General features: G+C 40.8%; 2 protein-coding genes across 8 annotated transcripts in view; one reads left to right on the forward strand and one right to left on the reverse strand.

Moving 5' to 3' along the window:
* Positions 1-6885, forward strand: part of SKIC3 (SKI3 subunit of superkiller complex) — a 145443-nt gene extending 138558 nt beyond the window's left edge. For all 4 annotated transcript variants that reach the window (XM_059725010.1, XM_059725009.1, XM_014597255.3 and 1 more), the window contains 3 exons: positions 1983-2113; positions 2840-2963; positions 6112-6885. In XM_059725010.1, coding sequence (XP_059580993.1) covers positions 1983-2113; positions 2840-2963; positions 6112-6189 — 333 coding nt within the window. In that variant the 3' untranslated portion in view covers positions 6190-6885. The remainder of the gene's footprint in view (positions 1-1982; positions 2114-2839; positions 2964-6111) is intronic.
* A 3782-nt stretch (positions 6886-10667) lies between these two features.
* The window catches only part of FAM81B (family with sequence similarity 81 member B), a 65224-nt gene continuing 55198 nt past the window's right edge, over positions 10668-20693 (reverse strand). For 3 of the 4 annotated variants that reach the window (XM_059725017.1, XM_019483542.1, XM_059725016.1), the window contains 3 exons: positions 18463-18598; positions 15024-15216; positions 10668-11047 (listed from right to left, as the gene is read on the reverse strand). In XM_059725017.1, coding sequence (XP_059581000.1) covers positions 10914-11047; positions 15024-15216; positions 18463-18598 — 463 coding nt within the window. In that variant the 3' untranslated portion in view covers positions 10668-10913. Of the gene's footprint in view, positions 11048-13910; positions 14029-15023; positions 15217-18462; positions 18599-20693 lie in introns of all 4 variants that reach the window. The other variant, XM_019483547.1, reaches the window with a different exon arrangement.

A 20693-nucleotide genomic window follows, 5' to 3' on the forward strand; every position in this document is an offset into this window, starting at 1 on the left:
TGGTTTTATTATTGTTTAACTTCTTTGCTAATATTTGTGTTTTGCCAGTGAATTTTGAAGTACCCTGGTGTAGGTGTGGGGCAGTTGCCTTTAAAAGACCTTTTTTTTTTTCTCCTGTGGAACTTAAAGCCTAAAGAAAATAAGTCTATCCCTTGCCCTTCCTAAGGACCATAATAATTACATTTACAGCAGAATGCACCTTAAACAAGATATAGGCTGCTATTATTGAAGCTTTTTCTGGAGGTGAAGTACAGTGCCACCTATAAGCAGTATGGGACTTTTTCCAAGAACAGTATTAACTATGCAGTAAGAGAAAACAGTGCCTTGCTTGGTTACTGCTGTTTAGCATCAAGGAGAATGTCAGAGCATTCATCTCAGCATGTGAGAAAACATTAGCTAAAAGACTTACCCTAAAGAAAAAGCAAAAAGTGTTTTTTGTCTTATGACCTGAATGCTAAATAGGAAAGACAATTTAATGTTTAATTGACACTAAGTAGACTACCTGATTTGATCTTGGATAGGGGAAGGGTTTCTTAAAATATAAAACTAAGCTCTCTTTCTTCCTGATCAGTGGGAGAAAACTGTTTAGTAAAAAGTACTATCTGCCTCCAAAGAGGAAAGCTGTCCAATAAAAGTACCTCTCCACATGATTCTGCTCTCATTTCTAATGACTTGTTCCCCATTTCAAACTGCCTGCAGCAAAAATTGCAGCCATAAAATAACCAGGTGTAAAAACTCTCGTGGTACAAGGTACCTAAGCTCTTGGGTTGCTTTCAAATCACTGCAATATTTGAAACTGGTATAGAATATTTCATCCTAATCCATCTTCATAATTGCTTTAATTACTTGAAGCAGATAACAACTCTTAAAAAAAAACCAAAACAAAAAAACCAAAACCTTCTATCCATGTTTTAGAATGCAAGAAGTGCTATAGTGGGTCATCCAGTGCTCCCTCTAACCTACAATAGTGTTTCCAATAGTAGATGCTTTTTGTATGCCCCATCCATATACTGTCCCTCTAGAGTAATTCATTCCCTTGGCCATCATGGATTTAGAGCTAACAGAGGAGACATACCTTACTGTTTTACTTAATGGCTCCTAATGGATTTGTCCTTTGTTAACTAGGTCAAAAAATGAATTGGACAAATTCATGATCCGCCTCTGCAAATTCTTGTGGCAGTGAGTTCCTCAAGTTTAACTGTGTACTGCATGTTAAAAAAAAACCTAAAAATAGCTGTGCAGGAAGTTATCTGCTCTGTCTGCTGTCAACCTGAGTCTACTTAAACTACATCCAGTTTACAAACAGACCCCTTGCACATTTTCCTTGGACCCCTCCAATGTAATGGCTGTTTCTTGATTAGAAAAATTAACCCCTGGTTTGGGGGTATGCTTTGTTTGGGGTGGGGGTGCTGCCCCTTCCCTCCCCCCCCCCCAACTAGCCATCTTGGTGAGAACCTAAGCATTTAGTATATAAAAATATTGATACTGTACCGTGTTTGGCTTGTTTGCATATTTCACTGAATTTAATAAGATTTTACTGAATGGTGCCTCCACTTTGAAATGCAATTCCAGTTTGATATTTTAACTTATTACTGCACATAGATATTTGTCAGCAAGGTTGATATATGTGTCTCTCCAAAGTAATCTTGCAAATATTTGTCAGCTGTACCAAATTGTTATACATCCTAGCTATCCTTTAAAAGAACATCATTTTTACAGGGGAAAAAGTGACTCCCCAAGTGAATGGTAATGGAGCTTAAGAGGTTTTTGAAAGGTAGTTCTGGTTTTCTAACTTTCTTGTAGTATAAGATTTAGGAAGATTTTTGGTGCCATTAAACTAGCATTTTAGCTTTTCTGACTCCCAGAATCAAATGTCAATATGAGAAAAGGTTTGCAAGCAAATATTACTTATACACCACAGCAAACCATTTTGATTACATAATGGCTATTAATGCTTTTCTTGCTATGTTTTTGGCTTATAGGCTAATGTTTCAAATGATCACTGGCCATCCTTAGTACAAGAGGCAACAACCGAAGCCTTGAAACTTTCCTTCTGCCCTCTGGCAGTTCTTCTGCGAGCACTGCTACAGTACAGTCGCAAGATGGGAGCAAGGTATGTATTCTCTACAGTACAATGTACCTCACTCAAATGAAAGCAAAATGGTATGTTCGTTTAACTTCTTAAAAGCTGAAAAATCCATTGAAATCTTGCAGTAGTGTGACAGTCTGCTGACAAACATTCTTTTTAAAGGTGCAATTCAAATTGATCCCTTGTCCCAACAATCGTGCTTCCTACGATGCTACATGTGCATGGTTGGAGGCACAGTTATGGGATTGGGGATCAGATCCCAATCATGTCCTATTGCCACTGCACAGGGATCCCAGGGTCATGATCTCGGGCTCCCCCTATACTAGCAAGTAGCAAGCTGGGTGCTCAGTACTCCCAGCCACGGGAGCCCATTGGAACCCTTTGTTCTGGTGCAGTCCTGAGGAAGCTAGGGTGCTGATCAGCTGGCGGGCAGTCCCACCCACAGGAGCACACTGGCCATATGTTCGCTTTTAAGATGTGTTAGGAAGCAGCCACTGGATGATTATTACACAGTTGATCCACTGGATCATGCTGTAGAAGAATGGCAAAAGCTGTGTAATTTAAGGGATAGGAGTTTTAAGTTGAAGCTTTAAATTTGCAGAAGCTGATGGAGCTTCCAGTGAATGGCTGGTGTGTATTTCAATGCAGCAAGACATTTATTTAGAGTGATTAGTTTGAGATAAGTCATGCATGTTACTAACTGTAACCAAACTTCTTGATTTGATCATTAAATTCCGTATTTATTCCTAGGGAGACTCGTCGAATGTTGGAAAAAGTTGTGTATCAGCCGGGGTATCCAGAAACTATAGTGTCAGTTGCACGCTGGTACCTCCTAAAACACCTATACTCCAAAGATGATTATGAATTAATAGATGTAAGATGCATTCTTTTTATTATAAAGCCTGTGAGAAGCAATATACTTGTAAACAGTGAATTTTGATTCATCTCCTGTGCAAAATTGTCTAGATCCAAGGATCACAACTGAATTTCAGGGATCAGACTTTTTTTTTCTTTCCATGCATCTGTACTATAGAGAGTGGACTTCCATGGTGTGTAAATCAATGCAGAACTTGACTTGAGGAACTAAGTGAAAGACTGGTAGGCCTCCTTGGTAAACATGTACATATTAGCCAGAGATTAATTTCTAGTCTTTCAGTATCCTGAACACTTTTCTAAACTGACATTGCCAAAATAAGTTACATGCTCAATAGGGTTTGGGGTTTTTTATGTCCAAGGAAAAAAACTGTTAGAAAATGAACACAGTAAATCAGATTACAGTAGGTTTGTCTAATGTGTAGCTCTACTTTCAAGTGGAATTCAGTTTCCAATAATACCATTATTTTAATGTCTACCAGGGGCCTTAGAAAGAAGTTACATTAGTGTGTCTCTTCCTTACTTCCTAATAGGTTGACTAGGAATAGTCTAGTAACTTTTTAAATGAAAGGTTTGTGCAGTAACTCAAAAGATATAAAGTACACTAAATTTCCTTGTACCTCCCAGTTTTTTAACACATGCGCACTTTACTTTTGTATAAAACATATTTTCCAGGGCAACATTTCCTTTGCAGCCCTCATGAAGAATCAGGACTGCTTGGTGTTTTAAATTTAAAGTGATACCCTGTCATACTAGGCATTGCCCAAGAAACAGCAGAGTTAATTTAAATTGCTCCTTTTGGAAAACTGAATTGAGATGATGCTCTTAAATGTTCCAGCTAATTTTCTCAATGTAACAATTTTAAGATGGGGCTAAAAGAAAGCAGGTGCTAAATTAAGGAAAACCTGGTTTTTGAACATCCCCCAGCTTGTGGGCCTGATGGTTTTTGCTTTTTTAGAAACTTTCTGCCCCTCCCCCCTCCCCTGGTTCACCCCTACTCTTCTTCTAAATCCATATTGGACTTCCATAGCCTTTTCATTAACCCATTGGATTTGATTTGGCAGACCAAAGTGCACTTCCTAGCTCTGCCTCTGGTTTCTTTCATGGCCTTAGGTAAGCTGTTTAGTTGTCAGAACCAGATTAATAAATACTTCTGTATTTCATGTGAGGCTAAACATTGATTTGGAAGCAGCTGGACTTACTGTTACAGTGTTAAAGACTCTCATCATGGGAGAATGCCTTTTAATCCAGGCATAAAACTTTTAAGCTCTATTTTAACAGCAGTAAATGAGGTGCATGTATGAATTAGTTTAGTTTGTTTCTTGGTTGCTATATCCTTCCTTTTAGCTGTCTGTCATGGTGCATCCATCTTAATGCACATCCTTTGGCTTGAAATTCTTAGCACGATTTCTAGTAGGGGTGTGTGAAATGGGCCATATTGGATTGGGATTTGGCCCGAACTGGGGACTGTGATTTGATTAATTGATTCAGATCACTGTCCCAATTCAATTAGACTGAATCCGGATCTGAAGATTCGATGCCGATTCAGAGGATCAGCGATTCGGCCATAGACACAGGTTTAAATGTTTTCTTCTACATACCTCGAGGTATCAGGCGCAGCTCGTGAAAGCTGTGATGCTGGGGTGGATGGAGTGTCCCACAGGAGCACGGGGGGGGCCCCCACATGCTTGGTGGGAAACCTGAAGTGGACCGGAAGTACTTCCAGTCCACTTCTGGGTCCAGTGCAGAGCACGCTGGGGGGGGCTCCCATGCCTCCCTGGCTCTGTGATTGGCCGCAGGGGGACCCTGGGTGCTCCTCCAGACCCAGGAGGCACCAGTTGCTGAGCCAGGAGGCACGGGGAGGGGGGGCGCCCCAGCATGCTTCCCAGCGGACCCAGAAGCGGACTGGAAGTGCTTCTGGTCCACTTCTGGGTCTGCTGCCAAGTGCGCTGGGGACACCACCCCCCAACATTCCTATGGGACACTCCATCCACCCCACCATCTCGGCATTCACGAGCTGCCTGGTACCTTGAGTTATGTAGAAAAAACATTTAAAGCTGTGTCTATGTTTGAATCTCTCCAAATTGATTTGGAGAGATGAAAGGTTCTCCTGATTTGATTCAGATATTCAACCACCGAATCAGGCCGAATCAAATCGGCAACCAAAACTTCGCACAGCCCTAATTTCTAGTCCTGGGACCACTGCAGAGGCAAGAATTCCTAGCACTTTTGCTGTGGTCTCTAGGGCTGGTGCACAAACATTTGTTCATATTTAACTCTTCAGTCAAAGAAGGACTGAGATGAAATTTCTTCCAGCTACCAGGTTATTGATGGAATATAGCAGCATGCATTAGAACAATAACATTTTGCTTTAAGTGACTTGGACTTTTGGAGAAAAAGTAGTCTCAATATAGAAAGAAACATTTGTACTGAGATGTCAGTACTTCCCATGTTAGACTTGCATTTTGAAGCTTGTGACAAAAGAGTTGGCAATACCAGTAGTTTTGTTGTACTTTCTTCTGGGTAGTAGAGAGCAACTAAGATTGCTGAGAAAAGCAATAAAAATAGCTAGGAGTTGGAGGGATTTCCTTAAAAGGGAAAATTTAAGTCGCACACATAGCTTGACTAAGTGATTACAGGAAGCATAGAAGTGCCAGACAAACCTATGAATATCTGAACACCAAGTGGATAGAACTCTTTGAATAGAAGAAAGGCTTCTAGTGGGAGTTAGTCTTAAAATTAAATCAAGAAAGGATAAATCCTAAATGAAAAGTCAGAGAGAACTTTTGACAGTGCTGTATAAGAACAGCCCCGTCATGGCATATAAAGTGTAGGCCTGCCAAACACCAGTAAAATGGACTGCAGAGAACAGTTTTGCATTGACAGAGAGGAGGATCTCTTCCATCGAATGCCTGGTTCATTGCTAGTATGAAACTTAATTCTCTTCTCCTGGTGACAAATGGTGATGTCTTGTATTGCAAAGGTCTGCAGTGTTGAGCTGTATGCTGTAAGCAAGCTGATGCATAATCCTGAAGCATTCCATTTGAACTCTGGCCATTTTGGCTGTTTAGGATAGCTGGGTAGAAGAGATTTAAAATATATTACCACAGTAGCTTGCTAATGCTGACACTTCTCTTTTATTCCCTCAGGTGCTTATAGCAAATGCCAAAGCTAATGGAGATACAAGAGCTCTGGAACTAGATAAGAAGTTGTCGGCACGTTCCTAGCCTGGACTTCCTTTAAGTGGGACAGCTGCCTTTTTTATAATTTATTTCTTTTATTTGAGGGAAATGAAAGAATTTTGAGATGGGCCATGGGCCTTTCTATCAATCTGTCTTTTGATTTTAAATGAACATGACTCTTCCATTCTTCCCTGTCCCTCTACCCACTTAAATTTATTTAGTGATGCTGTAATGAAGAGTGTATTTATCCCTGCTCTTCATGTATAAATGCCAACAGAAGTGATTTTTATTTTGCATCTGCTGCAGTGATGCAAAATAACAAGGTACCTTTTTAAAAAAAAAACAAAAACAAGGCCTTAATAGTTGTCTAGGTAGTATGCAAATTAACTGTTTCTGCTTTTTCCAACTTGTAACATGTAGGAATCTAGCAATATGCTTTTCACTAGAATTTTGAGACCTAAATGTATCTGCTAATTTACTGATAGCCCAAAATAGTTATCATTACAACTGACTCCATTGGACCCTCTTGTCTTCAGACTTTTGCAATAAATAGTTCAGGCAGGGAAAAATTTGTGGAATCATCAGGTTTGTAGTCATAAATTAGTATGACCTGTTTTTGTATTTATGTTTTTGGTTACCCAGCTGTTGACCACTTACTTGAATTAATCATGACAGTGGTTCTTGATACATGATGTTACTTTGCCCATTACTTGCATGTGATTAAAAAAAATAATGCAATTATTCTAGAATGTCCTTTTCGTTTCTTTCCAAAATAAACAGGTAACTTAATGTGCAATATGTACACTTCAAATGTTCTCAACTTTTGTGTCTGAAAAGGTTACCCAACCTGTTTCCCTTATTGGAAGGAAGGGCTCTTCTGACCAGGAAGGTTTCCTTCCCTGCTTATCTTCTGCTCTTACACTCTTCTGCCATGTAAGATGACCTTTTTCTTAAGGTGGTTCATAATATAGACTGAACATGTAATGTTGCACTACCACTAGCCAAAACTCTCTCATGCTGTCTAGTCACCTAACATTTAAAAACAATTGCTGGATATTTTATGATCCATTTACAAGTCCAGAATTCACATGTGTGCCAGCAGTAAAGCAACAATCACTTAAGGATTCTCCTGCTTTGTGCCATTAACGCTAGGATTTTAATAATTATTATTATGATCTAGGGAGTTGCACACTTTCTAATTATGGTATAGTAAGCCAAGCTCCCTCCACATAGCTACCTCTTTTTGCTGCTTCTGTCCCTTTGACAGTCTTCCTGAATGCCGTCTTCCAATTCTTCATTATTGCAGGGACTCCTGAAACTCCCAGTTGGAGCTGTGGCACATCTGAGGTAGGCTCAGGAGCCTGCCTGGGGGGCAGGGAAGGGGAGGTAAATTCTCAGCAGCCCCAGTGACAAGGATGCCGAAGACCAGAACAAGCACCTCTACGTAACAAGATAACACAGATAGTCTTGAATTTGGGCTGGGAAGGGACATAGCGCAAAAGCCCAACCTGCAAGCTAGCTACTGAGCACCAAGATTCCTCCTCAGACTCCTTATGGGTTATGATCCAAAGGGTCATGGCCAGCCCAAAAATTTTAATAAATAAATAAACAAAGGCATGAAGCTGAGAACTCTCATCTCTTCACCTCCCAGTGACAAAGCCCAACTCAGTGTCCCAGACCTTTTAAAAAGAGGGCATGCACCTGGGAGCCTCAGCTCAATGGCTACTCACTTTTTAAAAGTTCCGTGGGCTGACACGGGGGCAAAGATATCCAGTATTGGGGTCATGATGGTCCCCATACAAGAGCTTTCCCCATCCCCATCTATACCATACCCTGCTGCATGTCCTGGATTAAAGAGATGTCTGGTATGAGCAGAAGGAATGGGGGAGCTCCATCATCCCCAGCTGTTCATGCTGGGTGCCTCTTTTAAATGGACCTGTTTAAAGAGGTGCCTATGTCCTGGACCCAAGACCAGGTAGTTCTTCTGGAGATAGAGTAGAGGGTAGCCACGTTCAGGAGTTGGCAGCGCCCCCAGCCCAGTTCCATTGATCGAGCAGGGAGTTGCTTTGTTCCAAGCCTTGGGGGTTGCCTGGGTCCTGATTCAGATCCAAGGCTGTCCCCAGCCTGATTCTAAAGCTCAGGAAAAGAAAGGCTGTGTCCTGGATCCTGAAGCTACCCCAAGTTGAATCCCAGTGCACAGCTGTGTTTTGGAACCAGACATGGGAAAGAAGGTTGTACCACGTTCTACTTAAGGCATAATGCAAACCAGTCATAAAGATGCTCTGTATTATACATGGAATATCTTTGTGGCTGTGTTCTCATTTTATTGCAGCTTAGATTAGATGAGCATATGTCATGTTATTTAAGACCTTAAAGCATTGATCACAGGGCCAGGGCCACATACAGCCTTGAGGACGTACAAATGACTGCTATCAACCACTAGGCTGCTGTAGGTCACTATAGTGATGGTTGGAGCTATCTCTATCTGGATGCTAGCATGTTCTCCAGCTTGTCTTTCTTTTGTCTTGTATCGCAGACAGAAATGTCATACCATCAAGTGTTTTAAGCCTTGCTTTGCCCAGATACTAGATAACAGATCTGTAGGCTTACTGCTAAAGTAAATGAGAAAGTATACTAAGTTGGAGACAGTAATTAGCCTTAGGTATGAACTGTTAATTTTATATGTTCATGTATTAAAATGACAGTGATGTGGTGTTTAGCACTCTTTCCATCAGACAAGTTACTTTAAAACCACCAATGGTAATTCCTTACAATTGGAAACTCATGAGAGCTTTCTTTGAGATAACAAGTTATGAACTAATATAATTATACGCACCAAATAAAGAAATTGCTGTGTTGTTGGTATGAATAAACAAAGTATTCAGGGATCATAAAGGCTTTAAGCTGTACTTCCTTAAGATTCATTCCTGAAGGTGAAACCCTGCATTCCATGACAAGGGCAAGACCAAGCCAAGTGAGCATGCACAGAAGAGAAGCACAGGGCAAGTATTGGTATACAAGATCCCAAGCTGCGCAAGTGCCAAAAACTGCAGTTAAGTGATCATATGAGTGTCACTTGGGTGTGTGAAGGTGAAATAGGATTTAGCCTCCAGCCTGACAGCTGGCTAATATGATGTGCCTCCTGCTGAGCCAACCAAACAGGAAGAGCTGTGCATAGTAACGAAGCTTTAGCTAGCATTTCCTGGAGGTGATAGTGAGCTTATATTTGAACATAAGAGGCACATCTACACAGGCAATGAATGCTAATGAATAAACAGCACAGTTTGTGCCAGAGCTTAGTGCTCCTGGGCGCTGTGTTTACACACGCACCCAGGACTGCCACACATTGAACCGGGTCAGAGCAGCCCTACCTGGCAGAGGGTCTGGGGGGGTCACCTTGTCAGCCCAGGGATGCTCCAACCCAGCTCAACGTGCCGCAGAGGGGCTGGCTGGGGCACAAGGGTGCTCCAGTGTGAAGCTAGCCAGCAGATAGGTCCCGTACTAAAGCACCTTTGTGCCCCAGCTGGTCCCATCAGCATCTGCACGTGCATTGTGGTGTGCTAAATAATGCCACTGCAGGAGAGTACTTATCAACACAAGTACTAACCTATAGTGGCATTTATTTGTTTACTGCAGCCTAATAGGGCTATGCAGGTAGACACAGACATTTAGTGTGGAGCTAATTAGTCTACTCCGCAGTAAACATCTTGTGTAGATGCACCCAAGGAGTTGCAAACACCTTGATTGTACCTACCCATGCAATAGCAGTTCTTAATACCACAGCTCACTGATCAGACTGATTTCACTTGAGACTTTGAATTCAAGATTGTTCCCTAGACTTTAGTGCTTCAAATCAATCTGGGACAACACTTTGACAGTGTATGAAAGATGAGGTTTGTTGTCTTTTTGATTGGTTTTTTTTAGTTTTTGTGTTTTGTTTTTTGTGATATATTTTATTGGATCTTATAGTTAGGAAAGAAGTTTGACAAGCTTTTAGGCACACACTGCTTAAGGGCAAGCTTTGGAAGGATCTATACAGTTAGTTCAATAAAAGCCATCACAAAAACCCCTTATCTCTCAAACATTCACTGGACCGTCACAACTACAGCAACACTCTAGCACTACTACTTTTTGATAATGTAAGCATTATCTTTTATTTTGTCTACATTGTTCACACTGCTTTTAGTAACTCCATTGTTTAACTGCTTTTAGGACTCCATGTCCTCTCTCCTTCAGCTTGGATAGCATAGGAGGAGTACATTTTCTGCTACATTCTAGAAACTGAAGGGAGGATTAGTATTTTTCTTTCCAATCAATCTCCATTTCTTAAGAATGGGATTAGTGCATGAGCATAGGACAGAAACAGAAGAAGTTACAAGGTCCAATTTTGATTGCAGTTGCACTGGTCTAAAAGCAGCTCATCTTAGTCTGGCATTAGGCTCATTTTGCTTAAGAAACTCAGTGTTCAATGAGCAAATGGTTCCTAAGAATCCCCAAATAAAAGCCAATAGTTTTTATAAAAATATGTCACTCCTTAAATTTTATTTTCCCTTCGCACCCAGCTACTTTCAATGCATTAAAAGCAACATGAAAATCACCAATTCTTAGTATTGCAATAGATTATGAAGATTTCAGCATATAACATGATGTAAACATAGAAAAAAATGTCCTAGGGACAACATGGAGAAACAATGGCAATTTCTTAAAGATAAAAGACTGAAACAAAGGAAGTCCATGCTGTGTGGAGAGAGATTAATCTTCATAAGGCTTCAGTCTTCGAGTTCAGTCATCATCTTTCGTCGGATCTTTTTAATATCTTTCTGGATTTTCTGTTTTTCTAGTTTCAGCTTTGTGGTCTGTATGTGTTGCAGTGAATTGAGAGATTCATGAATAGATTGAAATCCTGGGGTGAGATAAAGTATATTTAGTTAAATAATGATCACGGAGTGCATCAAGAGACTACTTTTTTCTTTAGAAAGATTTCTATGAAACTCTACCGTAATTGACTACCGTTTAATTCAAATCACATTAAATTCCATTAAAGCCATTCTGACAATCTAATCATTTTTACTGAATGTCATAGGGCTGCATCAGCAATTTAAATTGTTAGCTCCTTGGTATAGGAATTCTCTTTCTGTATAGTAAGCAGTGCCAAGCACAAAGAATAACACTGCAACTTCTATCAGATTTACTGGGTATGAAAATTTAATTTAGTATACTTAAACAAAACACAAAAGGTATTACTGTATTGGAAAGTTATGCTGGGGTAATCTTTCTCTAGTCATGAAAGTTCACTTTTAAAAGTTTAACTAACATAATTCTCCTTGCTGAGCAACTGCTTTTAAATCCAGGATCATTACTTTTAGACCCATTCTGTAATCGTATTCTAGTACCCTGTAAGGTATTAGATGGTAACTGATGGCATGTGGGTGGATTACTCCATTTTCAAAGAGCCCCAATGAACTCAATGATGCTGAGCTGAGTTCTGGTAAAATATTCTTCCCATACTAATGACTGTAGGTTTGGAGCTATTGGATGATACATTTTTAGCCAGCAACATTATTGCTGTAGACCTGGTGTTCTATACAACTTGTCCCTAAATAAGCAACAGTCAAAGAAGAATCAAAGTTTTATAAATCCCGATTGGAATTACAAAGCTATCCTGTCTATTTAAAAAAAAAAAAAAAAAAAATGTTAAATCTTTAGTCATGGCAGGTTTGCTACAGGCAGTGGAATTTATGCCAAGAAAATCCAACCATTAGAACTATTTTTATTCCAAGTAGACATGACTTTGTAGCATATCTTGGGTATCATGAGGGGAAAAAAGGCGTTTTGGTTGAAATCACATATGCATTTATGCAAGTCAGATGGATGGAATTTTGAATACAGGGTTATTGTTGGGAATCACATATCTACATATACGAAGAAAGACACTGGAATTTACGAAGGTTCCCTTTCTTAAATAGAACTTCAAAGCATCCCAGCTTTGACAGCTACCAATAGTGCTTAATTATATTGTGTCTAAATCAGGGGTGGGCAATTATTTTGGGCAGAGGGCCACTTACTGAGTTTTGGCAAGCCATCGAGGGCCGCATGATAGGCAGTCAGGGGCAGATAAATATTATTTTTCTAATTTTTTTAGGGACCCCACGGGCCAGATAGAATGGCCTGGCGGGCCACATCCAGCCCCTGGGCTGCATTTTGCCCACCCTGGTGGAATTGAAGACGTAGGTTGAACCAGCTAGCAGATGTTGTCCAGTTGTTTGCAAATTGCAGGAACTTTCAAATTATAAACCAGTCCTTTCTGATGTTTGCTCAATTTGTCAGAGTAGATATTAGTTAGCAAATAAAATCAAATATCTGTGGCTTCCAGCTAATCTTCCACTTGGGGTCTACATGATAAAATGACACTGTCACTTGTTTTTGCTTTTGAAACAACTCTGCTGCTTATTTGATCTGTGCCGTTCTTTAGATATTATTCAAGTGAATACTTGCTGGATCTTTAGAGGTATGATAAAACCACACAGACCTCTCTTATTTCCAAGATGCCTGACACAAGTTTAAGCAGCTTAAAATTTGCCAAGAAAGTGCTCCCTTCTCTTTGCCTTCCTACAATCATGAATTTTTACGTTTTCCCTCTTGCACTTATTTCTGTCATCATCCCATCAGATAATTGCCATGGGAAAGAAACTACTATTCCTCCAGTACCTGAATCTATTATTCTAGATTTTAACTGCATGATCTTCCCAACGGTCCATCTTCCTAGCTTGTGTGTGGTAAGGTGATCTTTGAGACGGTCAAATTTGAATCTTGAGAAGTAGTATAACTGGGGGGAAGGGGAGCAACTGGGGCAGCTGCCCCCAGGTACCCCCTTTCGGGGGAAGAGGGCACAAAGGTAGCCACCCCCACAGCTGCAGCTGATCACACCACAGCAATCAGCACGGGTGGCAGCTGGCATTGCCCCAGGTGCAGAGCTGCCCTGCTGAACCTCTGATCTTGATGTCTCTGTAGAACACAACTCAGTTAAAATTCAAATTGCAAGTGGGCTAGTGGAAAGCAGGGGTATAGTCTGTAGCTGTGTTGGTCTAAGGATGTAGGCAGATGAAGTTCTTTGGGTAAATTTGATCTCTTTTATTAGACCGACAACATTTCTTTGCAAACTTTCAGGTATAAATACCCTTTGTCAGGCTGAAGCATCTGCAGTCGGTGTGAGCTCTTCCTGGAAGGAATAAATAGTAAAGAAGCTGGAGGCTGGTATGCATGCAAGCAAGGCAGTCAGGGAAGATGTAAATTGAGGAGTCAGTGGGTGAGAGACAGGCCTGCAAAGAAGAATGTTTTCATCTATTTGACTTGGTCTAATAAAAGATACCAGATTTACCCAAAGAACCTTGTCTTCCTAGTAGAAAGCAGTAGCACTGACAGAACAATTAACTATCTGTTTGGTGCAGAGATGTCTATTGTGCCAAATGCTGTAATGTCTTAGCTGTTCAGGCAGTTTGAAGCTTCAGTATAGTGCTTCTGGGACCATATTCTCTTGTAGAAGTATATAGTCAAAGGCTGTTGTCTTCTCTGGAGGAAATAATTAGTGGGAGAGGCAATGCTAGTTTTTTAGCATCGTGACCTTTAGTAAAGAACAGCAGGACTTCCTGCCCTTTAGGCAGGGGGCTGGACCAGATGATCTTGCGAGGTCCCTTCCAGCCCTAATGTCTGTGAAATCTATTAAATGAAATCTATGACAAGCTAGTATAAACATCCAAGTCCCATACCCTGCATGAATGAAGGAGACAGCATTGGTCCAACCTATTCTTCTGACGTGAGTAAGAATTCTGCAAAAAGTTCAGCAATGTCACTGTACCTCCTGAAGACCTTTTTCTGTGGGTGATGCTGGAAAAGAGGGAGGGAAGGGGTAATCTACTCCTTCAAGTATCAAGGTCCTAGACCAGTGATGGCTTTGAAGATGAGGAACTGAACCTTTATTTAAATATGATGCTGTACATGGACACTGGGTAGTGTAAGGAACACCAGTGTGATCATCCTATTTAACCATCCTGTTTGGGACATGGGTCACTGGTCTTGGATCAGCTGGTATGTCAACTGCTTCCATTGCAAGTAGAGGACATTATAGAAGACCAGCCTCTAACACAGGTGCAGCTCACTGTGCCAAATTTTTCATCTGAAGGAAAGAGGAAGAGCGGAAAAGGCTTTTCTAGCCATTGCTGAAGTGGAACATCCAGGACCAGCCCAGAGTTGAATATGGTTCAAAGACAAAACCTCCCTCTAAGATGATTGTCCTCGAGAGGAACAGTCCTATATACTCTTAATATAATTCCTTTTACCCACCATATCCTTTCCATCTTATAAGGGTGAATCCTGAGCTTGCTGTTATTCATACAGGTGACTGTTTTTGTTCGTCTGGCCCTGTCCTTTAACAGCTTATATTCTGAAAGCCTGAAGCTCCTTTCCAAACTAAGGTCTGCAAGCAGCAGTGAGAACACTTTCTTCCATCTTTGCCTAATCAGACACTTGCAGCCTTCATTTTGACACGAGTCTGTGGGAAAAATCCTGGCTACATATTTAGCTGTACTCATTGTCATCTGAAGTAGAATATGTAACATCCCCCCCCCCACCCCACACACGCACACACCCAGCAACAAAAGCTTCCAGAGAAACAATCTGGAGTATTACATTGTGTGGGGATATTATAATGCAAATGGCTGTTTGCAATGACAGGCACAGGGAAGAGAAATATTTGACAAAAGGTAACTTTGATTGAGACTCGGAGATGGAAATGGACATTTTTGTACTGCCCTGTTTAGCTGATAGACACTTTCTGAGGGAGCACATTGCACTCCTGTACAAATTTAAAGACTCCTCCTCACCTGATCTATATTCATTCTGGATTTCCACCAGCTCATTCCACATCCGTCTTTCAAATCTAGACATTCTTGCATGCAGTTCATTTGCATAATTTTTCATCGGGCTCTGCTCCTTTTCATAGTGCTGCAACTTATCTGTCCTTTCTATCTTTGGGGAAAGATGAACATCTGCTTCCAGTTGCTCTTCTACTGCTTCCTTTTAAATATCAAGAGACCTTCATATAAATACCACTTGTTAACAAGAGGGCCCGTATTGCTCACCCTTAAGCTGCCTCTTGATTTGCAAGTATGAGTTAAGACAGTTTTTCTCTGAAAATCCTCACAGAAAATGGTACTGAATAAATGCTGCTAAGACTTGGTCCCCTGGAAAGGAGGCCCTGCAATCCCTTCACCCTCAGGGGTTTCATCAATGGAGTGGGGACCTTATCCCAATTTTACCTTGGAATACATACAAACTGGACTCCTACTTGGGTACAGTGCAAGGGTAAGGAATTTACTGTGCTTATCTCATACAAAGCTTTTCAACCAAAATTGTTAAATATTGAGCAAATTTGGAGCACAGTGCCTAGCATAAAAAGTTAGGCTGGGCTGATCTGCAAACTGCTTTGCCATTAAATGTGTAGAGAGGTTCTCTTCCTTTCCGCACTCCCAATATATGTGCCTTAAGTAGTCTCTAAAGGCCTTTATATAGTCATTAGCAGGGCATGCTAAAAGGATTAATGCAGTTGTCCATCTCCACTTTGTCCTACACATGGCAGGGAGTTTTCATGGACCAGAGAGAGCTCTGTCACAGTGGTCAGCACCTTCTGTTCTTACAGAAAACAGTTCTGCAGTCAGAAGAGCTCGTATCAGTAGAGAGGCAATGGCAGGATTTGCCTCTAAATTAAACCATTTATAAATGTTTAAACTGAGTTTGGTGTAGCAATGAAAACAAATGGTTTTGACTACAAATATTGAAATGCTGTACAGGTGGTTGATGAAGTGAGTCATCTGGCATAACCTGCTGCTGTTCTCACTCATGAAATTATTCCATCCTGTAGCATATAAACTTCCAGACCAATCAGCGTTCCCATTCACACATCCCATGTGACACACTGGAGTGAAGAATAAACAGTTGTGTCATCATCCTTTTTTTTTTCAAAAGGTACTAAGCCTAGACTATTTTTAAAAATGTAACAGCTGGCCCAAGCAGTTAGGGCCAAATTGTGATTGATGGCAAATACCCTTGCAAAAATACAAGGATATATAATCTGAATCTTAGTGAGCTGAGTGTAACGCACCTGAAACTACCACTTCGCTAATACTCTGTCTCATAGACTTCTCTAACTCCCAGTCAAATAACTATATCTGGCCTGAGTTTTCATGAAGCAGCAATGTTTTCCAGTGGATGGTTTGCTGAAAAGTAAGTGTGTGTGTGTTCATGTGAGACATTTATATCCTGTCCTGCTTTGTGTAAAATCGGCACTGAAAACTCAATTGGCATGATATGTTTAAAACTGGCATTGAATGTTAACTATGTATTGTTTTGCACAACTTTCACACTTTCTCTCTCCAGGGAGATTGTAATACTGTGCAATGTATATCTAATCTGCAAAGCACTCCATGAAAAATGATAGTATCAGAGGAAGCAAATACATATGTGTAGAGTTAGAAATATTTTCAATATCTTCTCTGCTGCACTGTGGTAGCCAATACATTCACTACAGAAGTAACTGGCCAGATTTACGTGTAATTCAAGATTCAAATTAAAGGAAATGTTCATGTAAAATTTTGTTTTGGATTAAGAATTTTGTCCTAAGATACACCCAAGATCATAGTTGCTGATGTCTGTATTGTAGCAATTTATTTCGTTTTCAACTCTTAAGCAGGATGAATAGCATATGTCAATAGGCCAAGAAGCTTTTAAGGCTTTGGAAAAACTCATTAAAATGTTTTACTCAAGTGCCAGCTCCCAGCTCTTCCTTTGAAATTTAAAATCTGCTAAATTGTCAGGTGCTAACCTAGAATCCATTTGTGAAATTCTTATATTGCAAATCTGGAAAATTTTGCATAACCTGCATATATTGTTTAAACGTTTTGATGTGCATTTTAATAACTAAAATATACTTTGGCTTACTACACTGCACTCTCTCCAGAGTTAGTCTATTAGAAGTTTATTCTAGAAGTTTGAATCAGCTGTCTAACAAACTAAACCTTTGTTCCTGATTTCCTGAAGTCAAGCACTAGCATTACAGAACAATTCAGTGTTTCACACGGTCAAAATGGTGCTCAGGGCTCTGGTGCCTGAGCTCAAAATGAGAAGTAGAAGATTCGGGATGTGAGTTCTGGCACTTGAAACAGTGGCCGGCTTACCATCAACTAAGAGCTCAATTCACAGATAGACATTTTCCATAGTATCTTTTAGCAGTAACCTTGAACACGCAAAGCGTACACATTGGACAGGAAATTATATATTGATTTCTGTCAGGTAACAGAATTATTAGGGCTTCTACTTTAGACTTTTCTGGTCTTGTCTCACCAGTTCTGCCCCTTTGCAAACAAAAAATGAGCAATCTCTACTCTTTTTTCTCCCTTTTAATTTTTCCACAGCATTTGTCCTTCCTCCATTCTCCAATTGTTTTCTTTATCTTGATTCTTCCCTCATCACCACTGCTTGCATTAGAGGGGGATTTCAGGGGAAAAAATATTTTGCCAAAGTTCAAGTTGGGTATTTTTTGGTTTAGCTAAACAGTTTGAAGACTTCAAAATGAGATCCTCACCTGTGCCTCAGAGAGGAGGAAAACAAATGTTGGGGGAGCAAATGGGTGTGATCCACCTTGAATTTGAGTGTTTTAGTTTGTCTGAACATAACTCAAGGAAGAAGGAAGTTTGAGACAACTGAATCCTCTGTGTATTTACAGACCAGGTTCAGCCCGAACAGGAACAGTATGAGCTCCTCCATGCTGTCTTACCAAGTGTTCAGCGCGGACTGCGAGGTACCATCTGCACACAAGGCTTTTGCCTGTTCAGTTTTCTGTTGTGTTTATTGCCGAGACTGTCTCCGAGGGTGCCATATGTGCAGAGTTTGTTTTTTGTTTTTTTACATGGCTACACATCCAATAACGGGAAACAGACTTAAAATCATTAAACCACCACCAGATGGTAACTATGGGTCAGCTGCACATTGTGCTGGATTTGAATGAGTAACATAAATATGAACGAGCTTTTATCAGTTTTCTAATCTAACTCTATCCTCTCAAATCATTTTACTGACAGAGTTATGGTCATGGGGCTTTTGAAATGTTTGCTATTGTTTGGGATTTTCTTTTTTTTTTTTTTTTTGTATCTTTGCCAATTTTTACAGAGACCAAATCATTGGTGATCCTCTTGTAACTGCAACTTCAAAACTCTACAATTCTGCACTGATTTTATTGGTAAGCTGTGAGGGAAAAACAATTCTTACCAGTCTCTCCTTCATTGCATTAAGTAGCTGATTTGTTTGGTTGACTTGTTCTTGTTCAGATCTCCTCAATAGGGTTTCTATCCACTTTCGCTGATTCTGAGCTTGATCCTTTAATTCATTTAGAAGACTATTCATCCTAAAATTAAGATATTTTGGAATAAAGCTGAGCTTTGACATTGTGCAAAAATCACTCATTCACTTGGGTAAATTGTTTCAAATCTCCCAAATCTCCCAGTGGTTTCCAACAACCCCTATCCTCAATTATTTTACTAACCCCTAACTTGAATATTGTACTTTTTGTGCCACGATGGTATACTTTTTCATGCATGTTGTTCTTTAGAGTAGATACTCCGAGAAGTGGATAAACAGATATGTTATTTTCCTTTGTAATCAAATGTACTTTAAAAACTGGCTGGTTTCTTTCCATTTTTGGTGGTACCAGCAATCCAACTGAATATATTTGCTGTGGCATCATGCTGAACATGAGCTGCCAAGTCAGGGGTAGTCAGGAATTGGAAATGCAGAAAGATGAGAGAGATTAATAGATTCATAGACACTAGGGCTGGAAGGGACCTCGGAATATCATAGAGTCCAGCCCCCCGCCCCAGGGGCAGGAAGTCAGCAGGGATCATAGGATCCCAGCAAGATAAATATCCAAATGTCTCTCGAAGGCATTCAAGGTAGGCGCTTGAACCACCTCCGGCAGCAGTCTATTCCAAACCCTGGGGGCTCGGATAGTAAAGAACTTCTTCCTTATGTCCAGCCTGAAATGGTCATGGAGGAGTTTGTGACCATTCAACCTTGTCATCCCCTGGGGTGCTGTGGTGAATAGATGTTCCCCCAGATTCTGGTGAGCACCCCTGATAAACTTATAGGTGGCCACCAGATCACTCCTGAGCCTACGCATTTCCAGGCTGAAGAGTCCCACAGCTCTCAGCCTCTCATCATAAGGTCTGTATTCCTGACCTCTGATCATGCATGTGGCTCTCCTCTGCACCCTCTCAAGCTTCTCCACATCCTTTTTGAATTGCGGAGCCCAAAACTGGACACAGTACTCCAGCTGCGGCCTCACCAAGGCCGAGTACAACGGGAGAATGACATCCTGAGATTTACTTGAGAACCATCTATGGATGCAAGCCAGCATTTTGCTCGCTTTACTAGCCGCAGCATCACATTGAAGGCTCATGTTCATCTTGTGGTCAATCATGACCGCCAAGGCCCTTTCGTCTGTAGTGCTAACCAGCGTAGCAGTGCCGAGCCTATAAGCATGCTGCAGGTTTTTCCTCCCAATGTGAAGAGCCTTGCATTTTTCGGTGGTAAACACCATCAGGTTCTCATCCACCCATTTCATGAGCCTGTCAATGTCAGCCTGGATCACCCTCCTGTCCTCAGGTGTGGATGCTTTGAAAATAGGCACCATATTGGCCTTCTTCCAATGTTTGGGCACTTCACCAGAGCGCCAGGAGTTCTCGAAGATCCATGCCAGGGGCTAAGCTATGATGCTAGTCAGCTCCTTGAGTACCCTGGGGTGTAAACTGTCAGGGCCAGCTGACTTGAAGGTGTCCAGCCTCTCAAGGTGTTCCTTCACGAGGTCAGAATTGATGGAGGGTAAGGGATCTCCCTGTCCTGTAGTGGGCAAGGGGCTCCCATGGGACTGGTGAAAAACTGATGCAAAGTATCCATTTAGTAAGTTTGCTTTGTCCTGGGCATCTGTTTTCCCATCCGGTTTAGCAAGGGGCCCTTAGAGGTTTGAGCATAAAGAGAATATAGGATCTGCCTTCAGAGAAGATTTCAAGTGGGAGTCTGGAAGTCCACTACAAGCATACAAAGGCTTATGTCCAGAGATTGGGCCTAGCAGAGAGGCATCTTACATGCCTAATGTTCAAAACATAGCTCTGGAACAAATGGGAGGCAAACGAGCATTACTCGGATCAGACTGGAAATTATGCACAGGTAGATGCTGGACCTATGTGACACAGACTTTATTTTTGTGCTGCAACATGTAACATAATGTGCAACTGTAATATAACTGACAAGTTATAATACACAGTACAAGTCATGAAAAAAACATTAGCTTAGTTCTGAGTCTCAGGCAGAAATTTAAATTTGCAAGCTTTTGTAAATGACCTGACCTTAAACAATATTTGAAACTGCTGTGCACCATTTTTTTATGCTAACTTTTGACACATTTGTTTTCCAGCAAAAACTGACCTTCTGTATTTAATTGGGTT

This window comes from Alligator mississippiensis, chromosome 3 (assembly GCF_030867095.1).
Source record: "Alligator mississippiensis isolate rAllMis1 chromosome 3, rAllMis1, whole genome shotgun sequence".
Classification (NCBI taxonomy): Eukaryota; Metazoa; Chordata; order Crocodylia; family Alligatoridae; genus Alligator; species Alligator mississippiensis.